Consider the following 20,956-nt stretch of genomic DNA (forward strand, 5'->3'; position numbering starts at 1 on the left):
ACTACTTCCCTTGGAAGGCTGTTCCAGAACCTCACTCCTCTAATGGTTAGAAACCTTCGTCTAATCTCAAGCCTAAACTTCCTACTAGCCACCTTATATCCATTTGTTCTTGTGTCCACATTGGTATTAAACTTAAATAATTCCTCTCCCTCCCTGGTATTTATCCCTCTAATATATTTAAAGAGAGCAATCATGTCCCCCCTCAGCCTTCTTCTGGTTAAGGTAGAGTCTCCTTTCATAAGACAGGTCTTCCATTCCTCGGATCATCCTAGTGGCCCTTCTTTGTACCTGTTCCAGTTTGAATTCATCCTTCTTAAACATGGGAGACCAGAACTGCACACAGTATTCCAAATGGGGTCTCACCAATGCCTTGTATAATGGCACTAACACCTCCTTATCTCTACTGGAAATACCTCGCCTAATACATCCCAAATAGATGACGAGAGAGAGAGATGTGGTCCAACTGGGAGTGTAACAACGGCTGATGCCGTGGTTGAAGTAGATCCTGTCCCCGCACTCCAGCCGCCAGCTAGCTTTGGTGGCTGGAGCAGTGTGGGTCTCCTGCAGGAAGATGAGTACCGCCCCCCCCCGCCTTCCCGAAGGAAGGTGAGTACCCGACACCTGTGGAGACCCACCCTGCAGCCCGCGGTGTTCAGAGTGGTAAGAATGAACAGTGGCATTGAGAGGGCTGGGGAAGATCTTAGCTGGCAGGAGTGCTGGCAGTCCCCATCAGGCCTTGCAGCAAACTGTGACCATACCCAAATGTGAGCAGGTCGTCATGGAGGCTGTGGACCCGCTGGTAGGCCGCAGCCCCCTGCCACCCGGTCCCTTTACCCTCCCCCCAACATGGCCTTTACCATCTGAAGGATGAGAGCTACTTTGCTCTGGGAGCCATGAATGTCTTCAAAGAAGTCGCGCATCTCACCCCTCAGCACGTCGGGGCCTTGGGCCAGACCACTCTGCACGCCCCGCGACTGATGCGGGAAAGCAGGGCCTCTGAAGTCCCTGCTGGAATGATGGCAGGGGTAGTGGCAGAGGGAGAACAGCCTCAGATGTGCTTGGAGCAGGAGAAACAAAAACCGCTTCCCCGGGGCCAATGTTTGGGCTGAATGTGGCAGCTCTGGGGGCAGCAGTAACAGTGTAAGGGGAGGAGACGATGTCAGGGAAGGGATTGGGGAAAGGAGGAAGCAAAGTAGGAGGAGCAAGAGGTGGGGGATTAGGAATTAGATGAGGAGGGGGAGCAGGAAGAGGAATGGGAAATTTTGGTTGGGAGAGGGGCAGATCAGGGAACGGGAGTGGGGCAGGGGTTAGGAGCAGGGTCAGAAGCCTCAGTGGAAGAGGCACTGGGATGCAGTGCCTCCTCGCAGGGCAGGGGATCAGTGGCAATGGTGGGGGGATATACTAAACTTCCTAGCGCCAGGCTCCGGCACCTCTGAGTGCAGTGCTGGAGGTCCTAGTGCCAGGGGTGATGGGGAATGATGCGAACTCCTGCCTGCTAGGAGCCCCCAGGGGTTCAGTGGCCAAAGTGCTGCTGATGGCTGGGTAGTTGGTCACACCCTGGGGCAACCCGGAGAAGGGAGAGTGGCGGGTCGGAAGGAGAGGCCAACTGTTGTCCTTCCAGGGCATGGTGATCTCCCCACCGAGGCAGCCAGGGGCAACCCTAAAGCCCCCACCTCTTGGGAGAGAAAGGTGAGTCCGCTGCCACGTGGTCGCCCTTGCCGGCAGCAGGGTCAGCGGTTGTCCTCACAGTGGAGGTGGGGATGGTGGGAGAATTCTCCATGGACACTTCCTCTTGCAAGGACTCTGGGAGGGAGGCGTTTACTCCTCCCGCAACCGTTGTGGTCACCTCAGCCGCCCCACAGTGCTGTGAAGCGTCCCGGGGCTCAGAGGGAGGGATGGCTCCAATGTCCAGCCCCAGAGGAACAAGGAGGGTATCCTCCCCTTCAGTGGGTGGGGTGGAATGCTGGGCTCACTTGTGGCGCCTCCCCATGGCAGCCTCCCAGCCCTCAGAGGAGGGCTGGGCCTAAATGGAGGAAGAGCCAGGGAAAAAGGGGAGTGGTGGGAGGGTGAGGGAGGACAGGGGCTGGGCAGCTCAGGAAGGGGAAATCTCCCCAAGGTAGGCTCTGTCCAAGTCTCGTTGCCGACCCTGCTCCCCTCTCCTTTGCAGGCCCGGCCTTGCCGCTTTTGGCAGTGACAGCAGCACCCGCTCACTCGTCCGGGCCCTGTGGAGCCCGAGCGGGACTGATGACGGTCACAGTGGGAGGAGGGGTGACCTCAGGGTCCAGACTGTCAGGGCCACCAGCGATGGTAGGGCTGGTGCCCTCCCAGGCATCAGGGGTCCCGAGTGCATCGTCGGGCTGGGCCGGGGAGCACGTCCCAAGAGACTGCCTGTCGCCTGGCAGAGAAAACACCGGGCTTTCCCCCAAGGTGTAATATACCCGGTACCGGGCCCCTTGATGGGGCACCAGAAATGACTCTTTTGGGCTTCTCCACCATGCCCCGCTGGCAGTAGTTGGATTTGTACCTGCTGGCGGAAGGAGAGAATGTAGTGGAGGGTAGGATCTTTGCAGCCCAGAGGATGGGGACTTAAGACTGACAGAGGCCTCCCCAGGGTGGAGAGGAAAGGCAGTAGGATGGCATTAGGGAGGAACGGAGGAGAATACCACCCGTACGCCCAGGTCTTCCAAAGGCTCAAGGGGAACGTGGACTCCCCCCACCGCCAAACCCCTTTCCACTACCTCCTGGGTAGCGGCCTCCGACGCCAGGAAGAATACCACCTTCCTGAACTTTTTAGAGGGCGCTACCACAGTCAGGGCGGGAAAGGGGCTGTGGCCATCGGAGATGGAATTCTGGGGGGCAGCCTGAGCGCATTGGGAGGTGGGCGGCTACTTGGGCGTACGCCCTCGGGGCTGGGACACTGTCGCCCTCAAAGCTGGTGGAAGGAACAGGAAAGAGGGGAAGCCACGGCTGAGGCCGTGGCAGGGGGAGGTGACCCTTTTCCACAGGGGTTTTGCCTTCTTGGTGGGGCTCTTGCCCTTCTTGGTTCCCTAGCTGTTCCTTAGCCCTTCCTGCCCTTCAGGGAGGCTTTCTTGGTGGTGACAATGATGGCAGAAGGTGCCGCAGCAGGAGCAGTCGGGGTCCCAGAATCCCTGTCCACGTCTGCCATTTCCACTGCATGAGTGGGCGGGCCGGCAGCCTCAGAGGGTTCAGTATTCATAGAAGTCATGGGCAAGGGGCGTCACGTGACTGCCCCTCAGTTGTGTTCATGGGGGGGGGGGTGCGTGGGAAGGAGAGGAATAGACAGCTAGGAGAGGCCAATAGTGCTGGGGTAGAGCAACCGGGGGGGGGGGGGGGGAGTTCATCACTCCCCCTTGCTAGGCTGGAAGCGGGGTGGGAGGGCAGCAATGCTACTACGAGGAAGGGGGGTAGAGCAACAAGGGGTACAGCTCCCAGCACAGGATGGAAAGAGTGGCTCCTTTGGCTGCACTGGGAACATGAGGGGGTAAATACTTGGAAAAACATGGGGAAGTGAAATGGTGCGGGGGGAGAGGGTAGCTGAAGAAGAAAGGGAGGCTCAGACACCTAACAAGATAACAGAGGGGGGCCTGGGTACACGGGGAGGGGAATGCAGGCTGCGAGGAGGTGACTGCTCAAGATGCGAGGGGGCAGCAAGACACTGCTGGGGGGGGGGGGAAACCAGTGTGCCCACAGGCACCTGAGTGGCAGGCCCACAGCATGTGCTGCAGGACCCAACAGAGCAAAAGACTGGGGGGAGGCAAGCAGTAGGGCCGAGGATGGAAATGGCCCCTGTAGCACCTGGGGCTGGAGGGAGTGGCAGCAGCAGAGATGCAGGGGAACCAGCAGGGGTGGTGGTGGAGGGAGTTACCCCCCCCACCCCACCCCACCCCACCCCACCAAAGCTGTACCAGCTGCTGCTTAGGGACCCAGATGGAAGGAGGGTCCCTTACAAACTCTCTCTTCTCTCCCCCTCCCCCCCCAAAAAAAACTGGAGAGGAAGGAAGAACCCCAGGAGCTGCGCTAAAGCAGCCCCCTTATCTCCTCTGCCCCAAAGGGTGTAGCAGCTGCAGGAAGGGTGAAGTCCAGACCTGCAGCAGTGGGGAAAAAGGGCCAGGCAGTCCCCAAAAAGATGGAAAGTGGGGGTCTGCCTCCCCCCCCCCCCGGGTGAGGGCAGCAGAGGGCCCCCCTACCCACCACCACACACCCAGTAGCTCCTACAGCCAGCTGAGGTGAAGGGGTGGGGGTGGGGGGAGGAAGCTGCCTGCAAACAGAGCAGGCAAGAGAAGAGGGGGGCCTAGCCCAGAATGTAGCTGGGGCCTGCCTGCCTGCCACAACGCCAGTAGCCCCACCCCCCAATTCTCCCAAAAAAGAGGGGAGGAGGGGGAGAAAGCACAACAGGCCCAGACCAGCAGCCTGCTGTACTCCCATCGAAGAGTGGCTTCTTCTCTTCACCTCCAGATCTGACAGGGTAGATGGAAGGGGAGAGAGGCAGCTCTGAAGAAGAGCAATGGCCCTGGTTAGTCAGGGGCAGCTGAGACAGCTCACCTGGCCCTTAATTGATTTATAGCAGCCCTGAGTTCAGGCTGCCAAGGGACCTCTTTAAAAACTTTCCCTGTGGGGGTGGGCTCTGGAGAGCGGAAGAGGAGTTTGGAGGAGGCAGAGGGAAGTGAGAGCTGATAAGGAAAGAAATAGAGAAGCTGAAAAACAGAACGTCAATACTGCCAATAGATGGGAAGGTAAGGGGCTCTGACAGGGAGTGTTTGGGCTCCCTTCCTCAAGTGGCCTGAGAGCCCAGCTGGTAACTGAAGAGGACTGGTTACTCAGCCCAGTCTGACTAGGGTGTCTGTCCCAACACCTATTTAGCCAAGGGGCAGAATCTCAAAATGCTAGAAAGGGCAAGTGAGACTGCAGGGTTGTGGACAGGACACGTGTCTGGGACCCAGGAGTGGGTCTGACCCTGCTACAAATGTTAATGACCAGGGCTCGACAAATAATGCAATCTACTTGCCCGTGGCGAGTAGATTGCAACCCGGAAGAGCTGGGTTCGGGCGGGCTGGCGAGCCCTGTTAATGACTATTTCTATTCTAGGAAATGAGTAAATTTTGTTACTCGGTATACAGAGTAAGGTAAATACCTATTAAAATACTTTTTTTTAAAAATACTCAGGTATCCAAGCCCACCAATGGGATATGGATCAGCCCCTACCATGCCCACTGGAGAAGAAAATTCTGAATATGTTCGGACTCTCTATGATTTTCTTGGGAGTGATACTGAAGATCTGCCATTTAAAAAGGGTGAAATACTGGTAATTGTAGAGAAGCCTGAAGAACAGTGGTGGAGTGCCAGAAACAAGGATGGTCGAGTTGGGATGATCCCTGTTCCTTATGTAGAGAAGCTGGTCAGATTGTCTCCTCATGGGAACAGGAATTCCAACAGCTATGGTATTCCAGAACCTGCACATGCTTATGCTCAACCTCAGACCACAAGTCCCCTTCCCTCTGTATCCAGTACACCTGGAGCAGTGATCAATCCACTGCCATCAGCATGGAATGGACCTGTCTATGCCAAAGCTATTCAAAAAAGAGTACCGTGTGCTTATGACAAGACTGCCTTGGCATTAGAGGTAAGATTTTTCTGAAGTTCTAAGTCTCTAACATCTTCAGTAATTAGTCTTTTTTTTAATTAAAAAAAAAAGCACAACTTGATTGAAATGGTAGCAACCTGATTATGTAATTTATTTGAGCCATTCATGTAGGTGGTTGTCTTAAGTCAGTCAGGCAAAGTCCAATCTACTGAAGTGACTGAGAGAACAAGGTCTTGATTCATACCATAACAGCTCTACAAAAACAATTGCATCATCCATACCACTTCCCTTTAGAAAGGAACTAGCGCACGTACAAAGATGTACCTAATTCAGACTGTGACTACTCTTCCACAATAGGAATTTTTCTTCTTCCAGTGAACAGGAGCAAGCAATGGACATAGGTGTGAGTGCCCCTGGAGTGGTGCACACATGCCACACTATATAGGGGAGGGGGATAGCTCAGTGGTTTGGGCATTGGCCTGCTAAACCCAGGGTTGTGACTTCAATCCTTGAGGGGGCCATTTAGGGATCTGGGGCAAATCTGTCAGGGATGGTTATTGGTCTTGCCATGAGGGGAGGGGACTGGACTCCATGATCTCTCAAGGTCCCTTCCAGCTCTATTAATAATGGACACTCCTCGGACCCTCAGTTCCTTCTTACTGCTGGTGATGGTGCTTGGAACAGCCTGCTCCAGCTTTAGCTAAAGCTAGCATTCCCTATTGTTCGTAAATAGTTCTGTCATTAGTTACAGTGGTGGAAAAAGTACCCAAAATGTTACTTGAGTAAAAGTACTGCTACTTTGAAAAAAATGTAATGAAGTGTAAGTCAAAAGTACTCTTCCAGAAGGATACGAGAAAGTACAGAAGTATCACATCTTAATTGTACTCAAGTATCCAGAAATAAAAAGTAGGGGAGAGGAGGCAGGGAGGACCAAGTTTCAGGGTTTCCCACAAGCTTGATAACACTTTTGGGGTTAGATTTTTCAAAGCGCCACCCCACCCCTTGGGCTCTGGTGTGAGGTCATAAATGAGGGGTTCAGTGTGCAGGGGGAGGGTCCAGCCAAGGGGGAGGTGTAGGAGCGGGCTGAGGGTGGGGTGTCTAGAAGGGTGGGAGGGTGCAGGAGCAGACGGGGGCTGGGAGACCTGAGCAGGAGGGGCAGTGCTTGAGAGGGATGGGGGTGCGGGGGGCTGGTCATGAGGGGAGGGCTCCCCACCCCTGTTTTTGAGTGAAAAGGTGTTGATGTGACTATTTAAAAAAAAAAAATAAATAAATAAAAAAATCTTCATTGGCAGGGTCATTGTGCTTGTTTATTGGCTATTTAAAAAAAATTGTCATTGCATGATTGGCTGCTTGTACATGCAGCCGTGCTTCAGCAAATCCAAATGCTGGCTTGCGCCACTGTCAGTGGGGTGATGAAAGTAGTGAGTAACTAAGCATTTCCAGAAATGGTGGTGGAGTATAAAGTACAAAATTTTCTTTTTAAAAAAAAAAAAAAAAAACACCTACTTGAGTAAAAATCTAAGCATCACAAATTAATACTTGAGTAAAGTACAAATACCGAAAAAAATGTACTTAGTTACTTTCCACCTCTGATTAAAGTACCTGTAAATAGTTGAAATCTGAATTATTTTACGCTACGTCTAGACTGCATCCCTCTGTTGACAGAGGGATGCAAATCAAGCACGTCGAAATTGCTAATGAAGCAGGGATTTAAATATCCTGTGCTTCATTAGCATAAACATGGCTGCCGCTTTTTTCAAAATGGAGCTTTTTCAGGAAAAAATGGCAGTCTAGATGCTGGTCTGTCAAAAATAAACCCTTTTTTTGACTGACATCCTGTAAACCTAATTTTTTTTTTTTTTTTTTTTTTTGAGGAATACAGGATCTGTTGAAAAAGGGTTTATTTTCGACAGATTTGTGTCTAGACTGCTGTTTTTTTCGAAAAAGCTCCATTTAGAAAAAAGCGATGGCCATGTTTATGCTAATGAAGCACAGGATATTTAAATCCCTGCTTCATTAGCAATTTCAACATGCCTAATCTACATCTCTCTGACAGAGGTGTAGTCTAGACACAGCCTTAGACTTTGCCTGGGGGGGGATGGGGCATGCCCTGCTCCCTGGGCTTCAAAGCCTCCGCCGAGTGCCGCAATCCCCATGCTGACTGTCTTCACTGTCTGGGGGCAATGGTGAATTTAGAGTTAGTTCAGCTTTATTTGGGGGGGATCCCCTGGGGATCGCTCTTCCTGCTCCTCCTATTTTTCATCCCCCCCCTCCCTTCGTTCTCCTATATTATAAGTAAATTAAGTGAGGTACCTTGATTTTGGGGGGGGTGGGGGTCTTTTTTCTGCAGGCCACTTGAAAATTGGTGAGGGTATCTGTGGCCCACTTACTGAGCTTTACAATAGTTAGCTCATGGTACAAACAATATTTGGAAAGTGCTTTGCATAAGAGCACTTTATTAAAAAGAAAAGAAACATAATCTTTCCTCAGTCCACCTGAATGGAGTTCTCAGAGCACAATTTGAGAACTTGTGGTCTAGATGAAAGCTTGTATTTGCATTAAGTTAACGTGAAATGTGTAAAACGCATAGATGATGCATGAATGGGAAAACAAAGTTAACTTCCACTAAAGAGACTTACTCAATTTGGAAAAAAAGAACAAACCTTATTCAAATAACTTTCTTCACTTTTTCTTTATAAAATCATCAGTTAAGTTATGGTAAGTAATATGCTGTAAAGAGGCACTTTCAATTGTCAATATTTCTGAAATTACCAAATGTTCCTGACTCAAAATTATTTGCAAAATACAATAACTCGTTTCAGTACAGAAAAAGAATGTTCACCAGAAGCATTTGTAACAGGCATTGTTAGAAACCATTCTGAAAATATTTCTACATTTGGAACAGTTGCTTACAAATCGTCACGTACAAGTTGATACAAATCAGTTGGTGATCTCCAAGCACACACCTCATCATTTTTGATAAAATGAATGAACTGTTTCATGTCACCTTCAAAAGATTTGTCTGTCCTCTCGGTAGAATTCGCTTAATTTCTTACTGTAGTGGCTTTTAGCATCTTCATCCATAATTGTCAAAAACATGCAAAATAAATCAACAGTTTGCTTTAGAGATTCACCTCTGCTCTGCAATTGCACTATTATTGTGCCAAAAATAACATTGATGGTCTCGATGATCTTCTCTTTCCTTTTTAAATGGATTTCATTGTCTCTAGTTTCATCGAAAAATAACTTCCTGGGCTTTTTGTGCTTCTCATCAGAGATATCAGAGGAACTGTAGCTTGGGAAGGAGTTCTAGTAAAATTTGGTTGGGTAAGGCTCACCAGTCTGACCAGAAATTCTAAATGGGTCCTCTCTATCCCAGGTTACAATTTAGTAAGATTTCCCCCTCTTGAGGGCCAGCAAGCAGTTGACAGCAACCACACCTTAACTCAGGAAATGAAATAGAAAACAATTTTATTGCTAAAGGGAAGAAAATGATAATCACCATGATGAATATAGCGGCAAGAACACAGATCACTTGGGTTCCTTCCCCAGATGTCATTAACCCAAATTAAAACTCATCTAAGTATACGAAGAGTAATCCTATAACAATATTCTGTACCCACAAGATCTTAAGAACTCCAGGGCTGGGCGGGGAAGGACCAGCCTTCCTTTGCCTGGAAGGCCTTGGAGCAGGTAAGTATTTAGTTTCTGACCTGACTAGATAAAAATGCTCTGGAGTGGGCTTCTGTCAGCAACAGCTGAGGCAGCAGCCCCGATCTCTCAAATCTCTAGGCCTAAATACACCTTTTGGCGCCAAAATGTCCCAGATGTTCAACCCCTTGTCCATAGTTGGGTTTGGTACCCTAAGATTTCTGAGGGTACCATCTCTAATTGGAGAAAATATTTGGGGAACTCATGAGTATGTATAAGATATGACTGATGCTTTCTTGGATGGCCTGCCAGGACTAAAAAGGCGGGAACTTGCGGTTTGGACTTAGACATCTGGTGTCTATTGCGCTGGAGATTTGAAATAAGTTATCCCCAAGTTAGCAGATTTTCTTGCAAATTTCGAGCAAAATTAAAAAATAGCTTATTGCGCCAACCACAAAACTCTTGCCTCACACATCTTATGGAAAATAACAAGAAAAACATTAAATATTAACTAACTACCATACTTCTGCTATAAGCAATCACACAGAAAATTAATTCTGCAGGCACTTTGCATTACTAGCCTGTTCAAATCTATATACAATAAAAATAAAATAGAACAGCTATCAATTAGTAGGCTAAGATAGAACATATCATTTAGTAGGCTACAAAACCTATATTTGCTGATGTAAGCAGGGTCTGAATCAATGCTTCCATTACAGCCAGCTGTAACAGGAAAGCCCACACCCAGGATTCCTATGTAAATACACTTCAATCAGGTTGCTCAGGCCTGCTAGATGTTCAACTGTTAGACAGTGCTTTGCCCATTGTAACCAATTTGGCTGTTGTGGGGGTTATAAACTGTGTTAAAACTAAATGCAGGAATTGTAAGATATGAGCACCAATGCTTGCAGTTATTGTGGGAATGCACAATGCAGAAAAGTCAGACTGTGTTTAATTCAGTTAAGAGACCCTTGTCTGTGTAAATACACAGAGGCTGGCCTTTGAGACCTATAGATTGAGCTGGGGAGGGAGGTGAGTCAGCAGGCTGTATGTCCTCCAGGTGTAAGCTGTAAGACTGGCTCAACCTGTTTCTCCCCACTGTTTTAATGATAAGAGTAAAAAAAGGCTCCGTAAGTAGCCCCTCTTGTATGTAAATTCACTCCAGTGAATGCTGGAATCTCTTGTGGCTGGTCTGTGCTTTGGGCCAAGAGCTGAAATCATGAGGTCTGATCCAGAGCCAAATCCACCACAAGCCAGCAGATGATGTGACGAGCACCCAGCAGGGTAGTGATGGAGAGGCATAAGGAGCGGCCAGCAGAGCGGTGGCAGTGAGGGGCAATGAATGGCCAGCAGGGTGGCACCAGAGAGCAGTGAACAGGTGGATGGCAGTGACTAGCAGGATGGGTGAGATGACACCGCACCCCCAGGATGGGAGGTGAACTTGTCAAATCTCTCTGCGTAATGCCCCCAGCCTCCTTAGGGAGGAAGTAATTTCCACACCTTGCCTTGCCTAAGGAGCTGCCCCCTATCTCCAGCCAGTCAGAGATGCAGAGCTGTGGCTGCCTGGCCCCAAGGGTCTCAATGGGGTCAGGAGGGACCCCCAAGGCGCTGCTCTGCTGGTTACCATGCAAGCAGTGTGTGTGCTGCCACCTGCTCCCTGAGGCCCAGAGCGCCTGGACTGGGATGACATGGGGAAGAAGCAGGGAGCCAGGGTGTGTGCTCCGGCCTGCCACAGCCCAAGGAAGAGGCCCAGCTCAGCGCAATGAGGAAATTGTTTATTTCATCTCACCCTCCCCTCCCGCTAGGGCGTTTGCAATGCCCATGCCTAGTGCTCACGGGTCCGGTCGCCACTGTGATACACTTCCTTAGTCTACTGTCATCCTGGGTGTCTCCTCCGTCCCGCTCTTGCAAGGTCTTGCCTGGGCAGGGTGGGCGCAGGGTGCTATGCAGCACATGAGCTGTAGCCAGTAATTAGGGGCCATTGGTGGGGGTAGGCTATTGTTGGGAGACACTGCATGTGCCCTGGGCCAGCAGGGAGAGTGAGCAGCCAGGCCCCCTGTCCACAGGGTGGCGATTAGAGTGATGCCATTTTGGGATGTCCTTGCTGCAAATCACGAATGGTCTACGGACCATGCTTTGAGAGCCACTGCTCTAGATTTTCAGAAGCGTAGGATTTTAGTGGGACAACATGAAGAAATTGCTTTAACTTGCCAGTCACGTGTCTTAAAATTCATGTTAATTGCTCTACCTTGTCACATAAGTCATATGGGGGGCCTGCAGCTCAGCAGGCTAGGATGGAAGTTTCCATCCCTGGAGTATACAGCTTAGCATACTCTGGGACCCTGCGAGCGCAAACAGCAGCTGACCCTTATCAGCTTTAACCCATGCACTTGAGCTGGGAAACTACTAAGCGGCAGAAAAGTTTGACCTCGGTCTCAGCTTACAAGAGTGATAAGAATGGCATTGAGCCTGTACGCGCGCACACCTGGTAAACAATTGTAGTATAACTAGTGTAGGGAGTCCTGTGCATGGTGAGTCTCACTAGGGACCTAGACCTTGGAGGGTGCCCTGGATTCCCCCAGCTGGAGCCATGTCCACTGCGGCCTGGTGTGAGGTGACAGGAACGGGACTCCCTGCAGACTGAAGGGGCATAAGCATTTCCAAGTGCCTATTAATCTCTTATGGATTGCTCTGCTTGTGGTTATTGATGTGTCACTTTGCAGTAGCTGTGTAACCATCTGGCGGTATTAACTCTGTAATAATAGTGATATAGTGAAATTGATAAAAGCAACTATCCCTAATGGACTCTTGTGAAGCGAATCCATAATCCTGTTTGGTCATGGCCCTGTGAGTTGACATACCTGACTCGTGTCTGGTATTGTATCAACTATTATGGAATAGTACTGGGTATCCTTTACTTACTTATATTTTTTAACAAACTTAAACATAGCATTAATATGAGCTTTGGAAGTTTCATGATCAGCAATAGCTCTTGCAACATTCTCCAATTAGAGTGCCTGTCGACACATGTTTGTTTTCCTTTACTGTGGTTGGAATAACTTGCAAATATAACAGTAGACTGCTTTGGTGGTTTCTGGAAAAAAAACAACAACCAATTTCTCATTTCTGTGGTCCCATTTTTCTTCATCCTCAGAAAATGGGACTCATGAACTAAATTGCTTTAGTCCTCCAACCTCGTACTCTTTTACCTATGTTTTTTGGTTTACTTAGAAATATTCTGTGATGTCCAATGAAATAGTTTGGCCATAATGCAATGACTTCAGGGTAGGTTTCTTCCCTTACTTCTACAAAATTACCAGTATTTTTTTAGTTCCTTTGCCACTTAAGTGTCCACTTGTTCAACTTTTGCAGTCATCATGGTATCCCCACAGCTTGGCAAGTGATCAGATAATTGAGATGTTTGGTTGCCAATAATTTTTGATGAATGTCCATGTAGTGGGACCTATTTGAAACCATGCGGGAACCAAGCCTTGCAGGAGGGACAACTGGACCCATGTCCAACTAATCACGGGGGACAAATAATGACAAAATGATCAAGGGGTGCAGGTCACAGATTTGAAAGAAGGGAACCGGATGGAGACACCCAACAGAGAACCCCGGACAGCACCCACTGCTCCTTGAAGCTGCCAAGGGAGCCAGTGGACGCCGCCCAGAGGAACTCTGCCCGGATACGTGACACTAGGGAGGAGCAAATATAGGCCCCACAGTTGCAGGGAACCCCCCTGTCTAGCATCCTCTCCCTGGTGTTACAGATGGTGGTTTTAGCTACATCCAGGAGGAGGTTGACGAGGAGGTCTCGTGACTTTGTGGGGCCATGGATTGGGTGTGCATAAATGAAAAGGTGAGGGGAAAAGTGCAGCCAGAACCTCAATAAGAGGTTCTGGAGGAGCCGGAATAGGGGCTGCAACCTAGCGCATTTGAGGTAGGCATGCGCCAGGTTTTCCCTCATGCCGCAAAAGGGGCAGATGTCCGGGGTGGGGGTGAACCGCGCCAGGTAAGCGCCTGTGCTCACAGCTCCATGAAGGAGCCGCCTACTGATGTCCCCGATGGGCCGCGGGATTAAGGTGGAATATACGCTGGCCCATTGGGGTTCCCCACCCTCAACGGGTCTTAGGTAGTCCCGCCACTTGGTATCGGGGCGGGACACGAGGGTGGGGAAATACTGTGGAGCACGAGCGTGTACAGCTGTTCCCTAGGCGCAGTTCGGAAACAGACCGGCTGCAATTTTTGCAGCCAGCTGGGGGTCCAAGGATGGGAAGGCCGGGGGGGCCCGCGGAACAGGTGCCCGATAATAAGGGACGGAGGGTTTGCAGGAGGGGAGGGGCGGGGTGTACCCTCTCGCAGGGACCGCTGCAGGAAGTCGAGAGCGGGCCGCAGCAAGGCCGCCTTCACCTCCTGGAGTAGGCGCAGGGGGGTTCGGGGGGTGGAGAGCCCCATGCGCCGAGCGAGCGTTCGGGGATCCACCCAGTCCCCCCGTCGTAGTCCAGGAGGTCTCCAACCATGGTGGTTTCTGCCAGGATCAGCCTCCGGCGCACCGAGGGAGACTCCGCCACCTGCACGCACGAGGCTGGATTGTGGAGCAGGGGCTCTGCGAGGAGGTCTGCTCCCTCGGAGGCCACAACAGACCTGGTCGCCGAAAACAGCTTCCAGGTCTGGAGGAGGTCCTGGTAGAATTCCGGCAGCTCTGAGAGGTCTCGTGGAAGACCCCTCGGGTGGATAAAAAAGAGCTGCCGGTCGTATTGGAGCCCTTGGAGGCGGCGGAGGAAGGCGCGCGCCAAGGTGCCCCATGCCGGACTACCTGCACTAAAGAGGAGTCTCTGCAGGGCCTGGAGGCGGAAGGTCCGGACCTGGCTGCGCATGCAAACCAGGCCCTGGCCCCCCTCCTCCAGGGGGAGAGACAGGACTCCTGCAGAGACCCAGTGCAGTCCTGGCCAAAAAAACTCCAAAGCTGTCCTCTGGAGCTTGGCCAGGACCTCTGGGGCCGGGCGCAGGGTGCTGAGCCGGTGCCAGAGCATGGACAGGACCAGCTGATTTAGCACCAGTGCCCTCCTGGGAAGGGAGAGACACCGGAGCAGTCCTGCCCATCTCTGCAACCGCTCACCCACCCTGGCCTCCAAACCCTGCCAGTTTTCCGGCGAAGAAGGATGCGTGGCGGATAAATAGACGCCCAGATAGAGCAGCGGACCCGCGCTCCACCTGATGGCCTGAAGCGCGGGTGGGAGGGAGCCGGCCCGCCACCCGTCCCCGACCACCAGGCCAGAGCTCTTGACCCAGTTGACCCGGGCGGAGGAGGCTGCCGAGTAGACGGCTTGGCAAGCCTCCACCCACACCAGGTCGCCTGGGTCCTGGACCACGAGGAGCACATCATCGGTGTACGCCGACAGGACCAGCCGCAGCTCCGGCTCTCGGAGCACCAACCCCGTCAACCTCCTACGGAGGAGACAGAGGAAGGGCTCGATCGCCAGAGTGTACAGCTGGCCCGACAGCGGACACCCCTGACGTACCCCCCGTCCGAAGCTGACCGGCTCGGTCAGGGTCCAGTTGAGCCTGACCAAACACTCCGCGAGGGCATACAGCACCTGGAGGAAACCCACAAACCGGGGCCCGAAGCCGAAGGCCTGCAGGGTGCCCAGGAGATACCCGTGGTCCATCCTTTCGAACGCCTTCTCCTTGTCCAGGGACAGGAAGGCGAATGACAAGCCGTCCCTACACCCAAGCTCTAAGAGATCCAAATACAGGTTATCAAAATGCTACGGCCCGGGACGGTGTAGGTCTGATCGGGATGGATCACGTCCGCCAGCACAGACCGCAGTCATAGTGAGATGGCTTTTGCTGCGACCCTGTAGTCAGTGCTGAGGAGCCAGACGGGACGCCAATTCCGTAGGTCGCGGAGGTCCCCCTTCTTCGGCAGTAAGGCGAGCACCGCTCGCCTGCACGACAGAGGGAGGACCCCGCTCTCCAAGGACTCTGCCTAGACGGTGACGAGGTCTGGGTCGAGGACGTCCCAGAACACGCGGTAGAACTCCACGGTCAGCCCGTCCGTGCCCGGGGTTTTATTGTTGGGCATGAGACGGAGGGCTTCTGAGAACTCGGCCAGAGTGAGAGGCAGCTCCAGCCGGTCTCGGTCGCCCGTGCTGACCGTCGGGAGCTCGGTCCAGAGCGCCTTGCAGGTGTCGGATCCGGGGAGAACAAACTGGCGTAGAAGGCCCTAGCTCTTCCACGCATCTTGGCGGCATCCGTGAGCAGGGTGCCGTACTCTGCCAGGAGGCAGGTGATGTGCTTTTTGGCCCCCCTCCTTTTCTCCAGGGCGTAGAAGAAGCGGGAGCCGCGATCCATCTCCCGAAGGAGCTGGATGCGAGATCGAACAAAAGTGCCCCGGGCCCTGTGATCTTCCAGGGCCCGGAGCTCCTCGCGGAGGGGTGGCTCCTCGGGGGCGGACGCCAAGCTTCAAGATCTCCCATTCCAACTGCTCTATCGCCGCATCCCTCCGCTGGCTGGCGCCCCGGGAGTAGTCGCGGCAGAAGAGCCGGGCGCGCACCTTCGCCACGTCCCACCATCGCCACGCCAAGGGAAAGGTGGGCCGCTGCCCCCCCCAGGCCTGCCAGAACTCATAGACTCATAGACTTTAAGGTCAGAAGGGACCATTATGATCATCTAGTCTGACCCCCTGCACAGTGCAGGCCACAAAATCTCACCCACCCCTCCTAGAATAATCCTCTCACCTATATCTCAGATATTGAAGCCTTCAAATACTTTGAAGACCCCAAGATGCAGCGAATTCTCCAGTTGTGATCTGTACCCCATGCTACAGAGGAAGGCGAAAAACCTCCAGGGCCTCTGCCAATCTACCCTGGAGGAAAATTCCTTCCCGACCCCAAATATGGCGATCAGCTAAACCCTGAGCATGTGGCCAAGACTCACCAGCCAGACACCCAGAAAGTTCTCTCCCGGAAGGACGCCACGAAGCCCACGTCCTCCATCAAGCTATTGTTAAAATGCCAATAGGCCGGCCCCAGCCTCTCCGAAGTCAGAGAGGCTTTCACGGCCACCAAATGGTGGTCCGTGAACGGGGCCAGCCGAATGCTGGAGGCGTGAACTCGTGCCAGATGGAATCGAGAAAGGTAAATGCGATCCAACCGGGAGTGGCTCGACCGCTCGTCCCCCACCCGGACGTAAGTAAAGGTGGTACTGTCGTCCGGGTGGTGGTCTTGCCAGACGTCCACCACGGAATGATGGTCTACGATCTCCCTGAGGATGCCTGCCGCGGCCTGGCAGTTTGCGAGTTCTACCCGGTCCTGGTCATCGAGGATGGTGTTAAAGTCCCCGCCCAGGACCAGGCACTGGCGAGGATCCAGAGTGCCAAGGAAGGTGGCCGCCTGCCAGTAAAAGGTGACCTGGTCCGGGCCCGCGTTTGGGGCGTAGACGTTGACCAGGTTCAACGTCTGCCCCTCTGCGCGGGCCCGGACGTGCAGCAGGCGGCCCGGGACAACCTCGGCGGTCCCCAGCACCTCGGGCCGTAGGGCAGGGGAGAACAGGGTGGCCACCCCGGCCGAGCGAACGCTGAGGTGGCTAAAATGCACCCTGTCCCCCCACTCCAGCCGCCAGCCAGCCTTGACGGCTGGAGTCGTGTGGGTCTCCTGCAGGAAAACCACCGAGTGCCCCCCCCTCCCGAAGGAAGGAGAGCAACCGGCTCCTGCGGAGACCCGCCCTACAGCCCCGGGCGTTCAGCGTCGCGATGGTGGTGTACTGCATTGAGAGGGCTGGGGTGGATCCTCGCGGGCAGGTCAATCGGCGGCCTCACGCAGGCCCCGCAGCAGACCGCTCCCCGACCCGAAGGTCAGGAGAGCGTCTCGAAACCTGCGGGTTTGGCAGTAGGCCCCGTCGTCCTGCCTATTGATCCCTCTCCCCTCCTGCAACAAGGCTCTAGTGTCCTTGAGGATGGAATGGAAATCCCCCCAGCGCTGGAGGGCGAGCTGCACCTTTCCTTTTGCCCCGCGGTTATCCGCGAGGAATTGGCGCAGCTCGCCCCTCAGCGCTGAGGGGGGCGGCCAGGGTTCTCCTCTGTCCGGAACAAGGCAGCCCCTAACGGGTTGGGGACCGGGGATACAAAAACAACCCCCCGAGGGCCGCCCACAGCTAATGGGAACGAGACTGCCCTCGCGCGGGTGGGTCAGGTAACATGACAGGGAGCAGGACGGGGGGACGGCAGCGGGGGGGGGGGGGGGGGGTCTCGAAAGTCAAGGCGGGAGAAGGGGTGGGCTCTAGGCCATACGGTGGGTCGGGGTTAGGGAGTGTGGGGGGGGGGGGGGAGGCAGGGATAGGAAAGTGATCAGGAGCAGGGGAGGGCTCGGGGCTGGAGATGGGTTCGTAAAGGGCGGAAGCGGGGGTGGGGGGAGGATCGGGACGTGGAAGCGGATCAGAATCCCGGGCGGGGTCTGGAGGGGCGTCCCCTGTGGCCATCCCACCAGGCTGCGGCGCCTCCCGAATGGGGACCTGGGAATCAAGAATGGGGGGGGGCCCCGCGCTGACGCCGGGCTCAGGTGGAAGAACAGGTGTTGGTGCCTCAGCGTCGGCCGGAGTGGTGTCTTGTGTGGGGGCCCCCAGCGGGAAAGGGGGATGACCGCCCTGCCTCGGTTGCTGGAGAGGGGGCACCCCCAGCCGCTCAGCGCGAGCCGTCGCCCCTGAGGGCTCGGCGTCATCCATTCCGGCGCTCGAGTCGGCCGGGCCAGTGGCAGTATCAGGGGCGCCCCGAGCGTGAGGACGGGGTCAGCCACCTGGGACACGGGGCTGGGGAGAGGAGGGGGCGGCGCCACAGAGTCGCCGCCCAGACCGAGGCCCGCTGGCGGAGGGTCGTCCTCCCCCTGGGTGAGCGGGGTCAGACCCAGGGCCTCGATCTCCTCAAAGATGGAGCTAAACTCCATCCCCTTGGCCCTGGAGCCTTCCCCTCCGGCCGCTGTGGCAACAATTACCTCAGCGGGGACGGAGGGGGGCTCAGTTAGAGCTGGGGCCGGGGGGGGGGGGGGGCGCTCCACCAGAGGCCTCCTCGTGGATAGGCTCCTCGGGGGGCATTGTTGTCCCCTCTCGCTGCCTCTGCTTCCTCGGCCGGCACCTCCCGCTGACGCTCGCCGGGGGCGATCTTGACAGCGCTGGCCCCCCTCGGGATCTTTCGGGGGGGCCTTCCCACCCTCCTCATCGAGCGAGCGTCCAGCCCTCCAAGGTAGAGGTGGAGGGCTGGTCACCAGGGGCAAGGCTGGGGGGAGCTTTTGGTTTTCGGGGAGGGTGTTGTGGTAATGCTTGATAAGGGGGGGATACCTCCGCCTGGTAGCGACCGCGCCACCCTCTCCTCCTTGGGCCCCGCAGAGACAGATCGAATGGAGGTGGGGCCCGCCTGCCCGCTCAGGCACGCCGGAGGGAATGCCTCCGGCTCCCGAGCAGGGCCGTCAGTTGGAGGAGGGGCGGGGTTGGAGTCCGGACTACCAGGGGAGCCGGCGGTGGTGGGGCCGGCGCCCTCACGGGACCCGGACACCTCCTCCGACCGGGCCAAGGGACAGTCCCTCCGGATGTGCCCCATCGCCTGGCAGAGGAAGCAGCGGGTCTCCCCCAAGGAGTAGTGGACTCGGTAAAGGGCCCCTTGGTAGGGCACCAGGAAGGACCCCTTGAGCGCCTCCCTGCCACATGCCGCCGGCAGCAGCTGCAGCTCTACCTGCTGGTGGAAGGACAAGATGTGGCGGAGGGCGGGGTCCTTACAGCCCAACGGGAGAGGGCTGATGGTGGATATGGGCTTCCCCAGAGTGGAGAGGGAAGGTAACAGGGCGGCATTAGGGAGGAAGGGCGGGACGGAGGTAAGGACCACCCGTACGCCCAGGTTCTCCAGTGGTTCGAGGGGTATGTGCACACCCCCCACTGCCAGGCCCCTCTCCACCACCTCCTAGGCGGCGGCCTCCGAGGCAAGGAAGAATACCGCCTTGCCGTACATTTTGGAGGCCGCCACCACGGCCGAGGCCCCCACCACCCTCGCCATCGCCCGCACGTAGGTTTCCATGTGGGGCGAGGCTGCGACCAGCAGGCAGCGGACGCCGTGCCTCCTGGTCATGGCGGGAAAGGGGCCCCGGCCACCAGGGATGGAGCTGGAGGCGGCAGTAGGGGCAGATTACCCGGCACAGGGGGGGCAGTGGCGGCCACCTGGGCGTATGCTCTGGGGGCCGTAGGTGGATCACCCCCAGAGGTGGTGGGGGGAACAACAGGGAAGGGAGGGGCTGCAGAGGCGGGCGGGGCTGCAGCGGGTGGGGTGGCCTCGGCCACGGAGGGATCGACTTTCTGGGCCGGTCCTCTGCCCTTCTTGCCTCCCCGGCCTTTCTTGCCGGCCGAGGCAGAGGGTCCACCCGCAGCGGTTACTTGGGCCGGTGGCAGTGGTGGGACCGAGGGACCAGCAGGGGCAGGGGTCTCCTCCATCCTGGGGAGTGAGTAGAAGGAGGTGCAGATGGCAAACGGGGGGAGGGGGCAGGGGTTAACCACTCCTCCCCACCAGGCAACAGGCAGGGGAGGAGGGTGTCAAGGGGGGGCTAGGGAGTGGAGAAAGGGAGGGCACTGGGTACAGGAAGGAATAACCAGGGGGTCGGGGGGAGAGGTTAGCAGCCACTTCTCCTCGATGCGGCTGTAACTAGGGAGGAGGGTGCCACCACGGGGGGAGGGAAAGAAGGAAGGGCGCGGGAAAAGGGAATGTGCGGTTGGGAAGGAAAAAGCGAGGGGGGAGTAAAGGCAGCCACTCCCTCCCGCTAGATTGATTGCAGGGAGGGAGGGCGCTAACAGGGAACCAAGCGGTCTGGAGCCAGCAGCCGCTCCTCCCTGCGAGGCTGGAAGTAGAGGAGGAGGAGGGTGCTGGCAGGGGGTTAGGGAACAGGCACAGGGTGGGGGCCGGCTTCTCCAGCTGCACTGGGGTACAAAACAAGGGGGGGGCTACGGGACCATTGGGGGGTGCAATGTGCAACGGGAGCTAACTAAAAAGGAGAGGGAAGGAAAGGGGTAGAAAGCGCTCAGGGCGAAGGCTAGGTACGCTGGGTAGGGGCAGGGAGGCTGGGGGAAAGGATAATGGTGGGCAACCAAGGGCGGGGCTAGGCAAGCAGGGGTTGGAAGGCGGGACACGCTATAGCAGGTGGGGCAGGGGTTGTGCTAGGCTCGGGCAGGGCAAGTGGCAAACAAACATACTCTAGGCTGGGCAGGGTGGATCAGCAAACTTAAGGAGGGAAAGAGAAAGGAAACTGGCTAAAAGGGCGGGGTGGGCGAGGCTTCTACAGGGGGGAAGCAGGGGTGAAGAGGCCCCCCCCAACCAAACACTGGTGAGGGGGGGTTGGTAGGAGCACGCCCACGAACGCTTGTGGGGGGGTTAAGTCCTTGCCCGCTGCTGCAGCGAAACAATCCCAGATGGTAAAAAGGGGGGGGGGGGTAACAGCTAGCCCCACCGAGGGGCGAGTCCAAGTGGTGAAAGGGTTGGTGGAGGGGGTTGTGGGGGGTGGTGGTATGGGGGGGGCCTCTAGACCGGGGGGAGAGCTCTGCACCTCTCCCCCAGCCCCCCTCTCGGTGTCTCAGTCCACCACCACCCCAAGAGCAGGTGGAAAAAAAACTCAGTTCTTGGAAACAAACCCTCTCCACAGTCCAAATGGTGGTCTTGTCCTCTGCTTCCTC

General features: G+C 55.2%; 1 protein-coding gene across 4 annotated transcripts in view; it reads left to right on the plus strand.

Annotated features, from left to right (window-relative positions):
• The window catches only part of LOC102456320 (crk-like protein), an 84,435-nt gene that overhangs the window by 15,164 nt on the left and 48,315 nt on the right, over positions 1-20,956 (plus strand). For all 4 annotated transcript variants that reach the window (XR_012899113.1, XM_075915895.1, XM_075915896.1 and 1 more), the window contains exon 2: positions 5,185-5,641. Coding sequence is in view for 3 of the 4 variants with exons in the window: in XM_075915895.1 (XP_075772010.1) it covers positions 5,185-5,641 (457 nt within the window). In the remaining variant the exon portion in view is untranslated. The remainder of the gene's footprint in view (positions 1-5,184; positions 5,642-20,956) is intronic.

Source organism: Pelodiscus sinensis, unplaced genomic scaffold, assembly GCF_049634645.1.
Source record: "Pelodiscus sinensis isolate JC-2024 unplaced genomic scaffold, ASM4963464v1 ctg51, whole genome shotgun sequence".
Classification (NCBI taxonomy): domain Eukaryota; kingdom Metazoa; phylum Chordata; order Testudines; family Trionychidae; genus Pelodiscus; species Pelodiscus sinensis.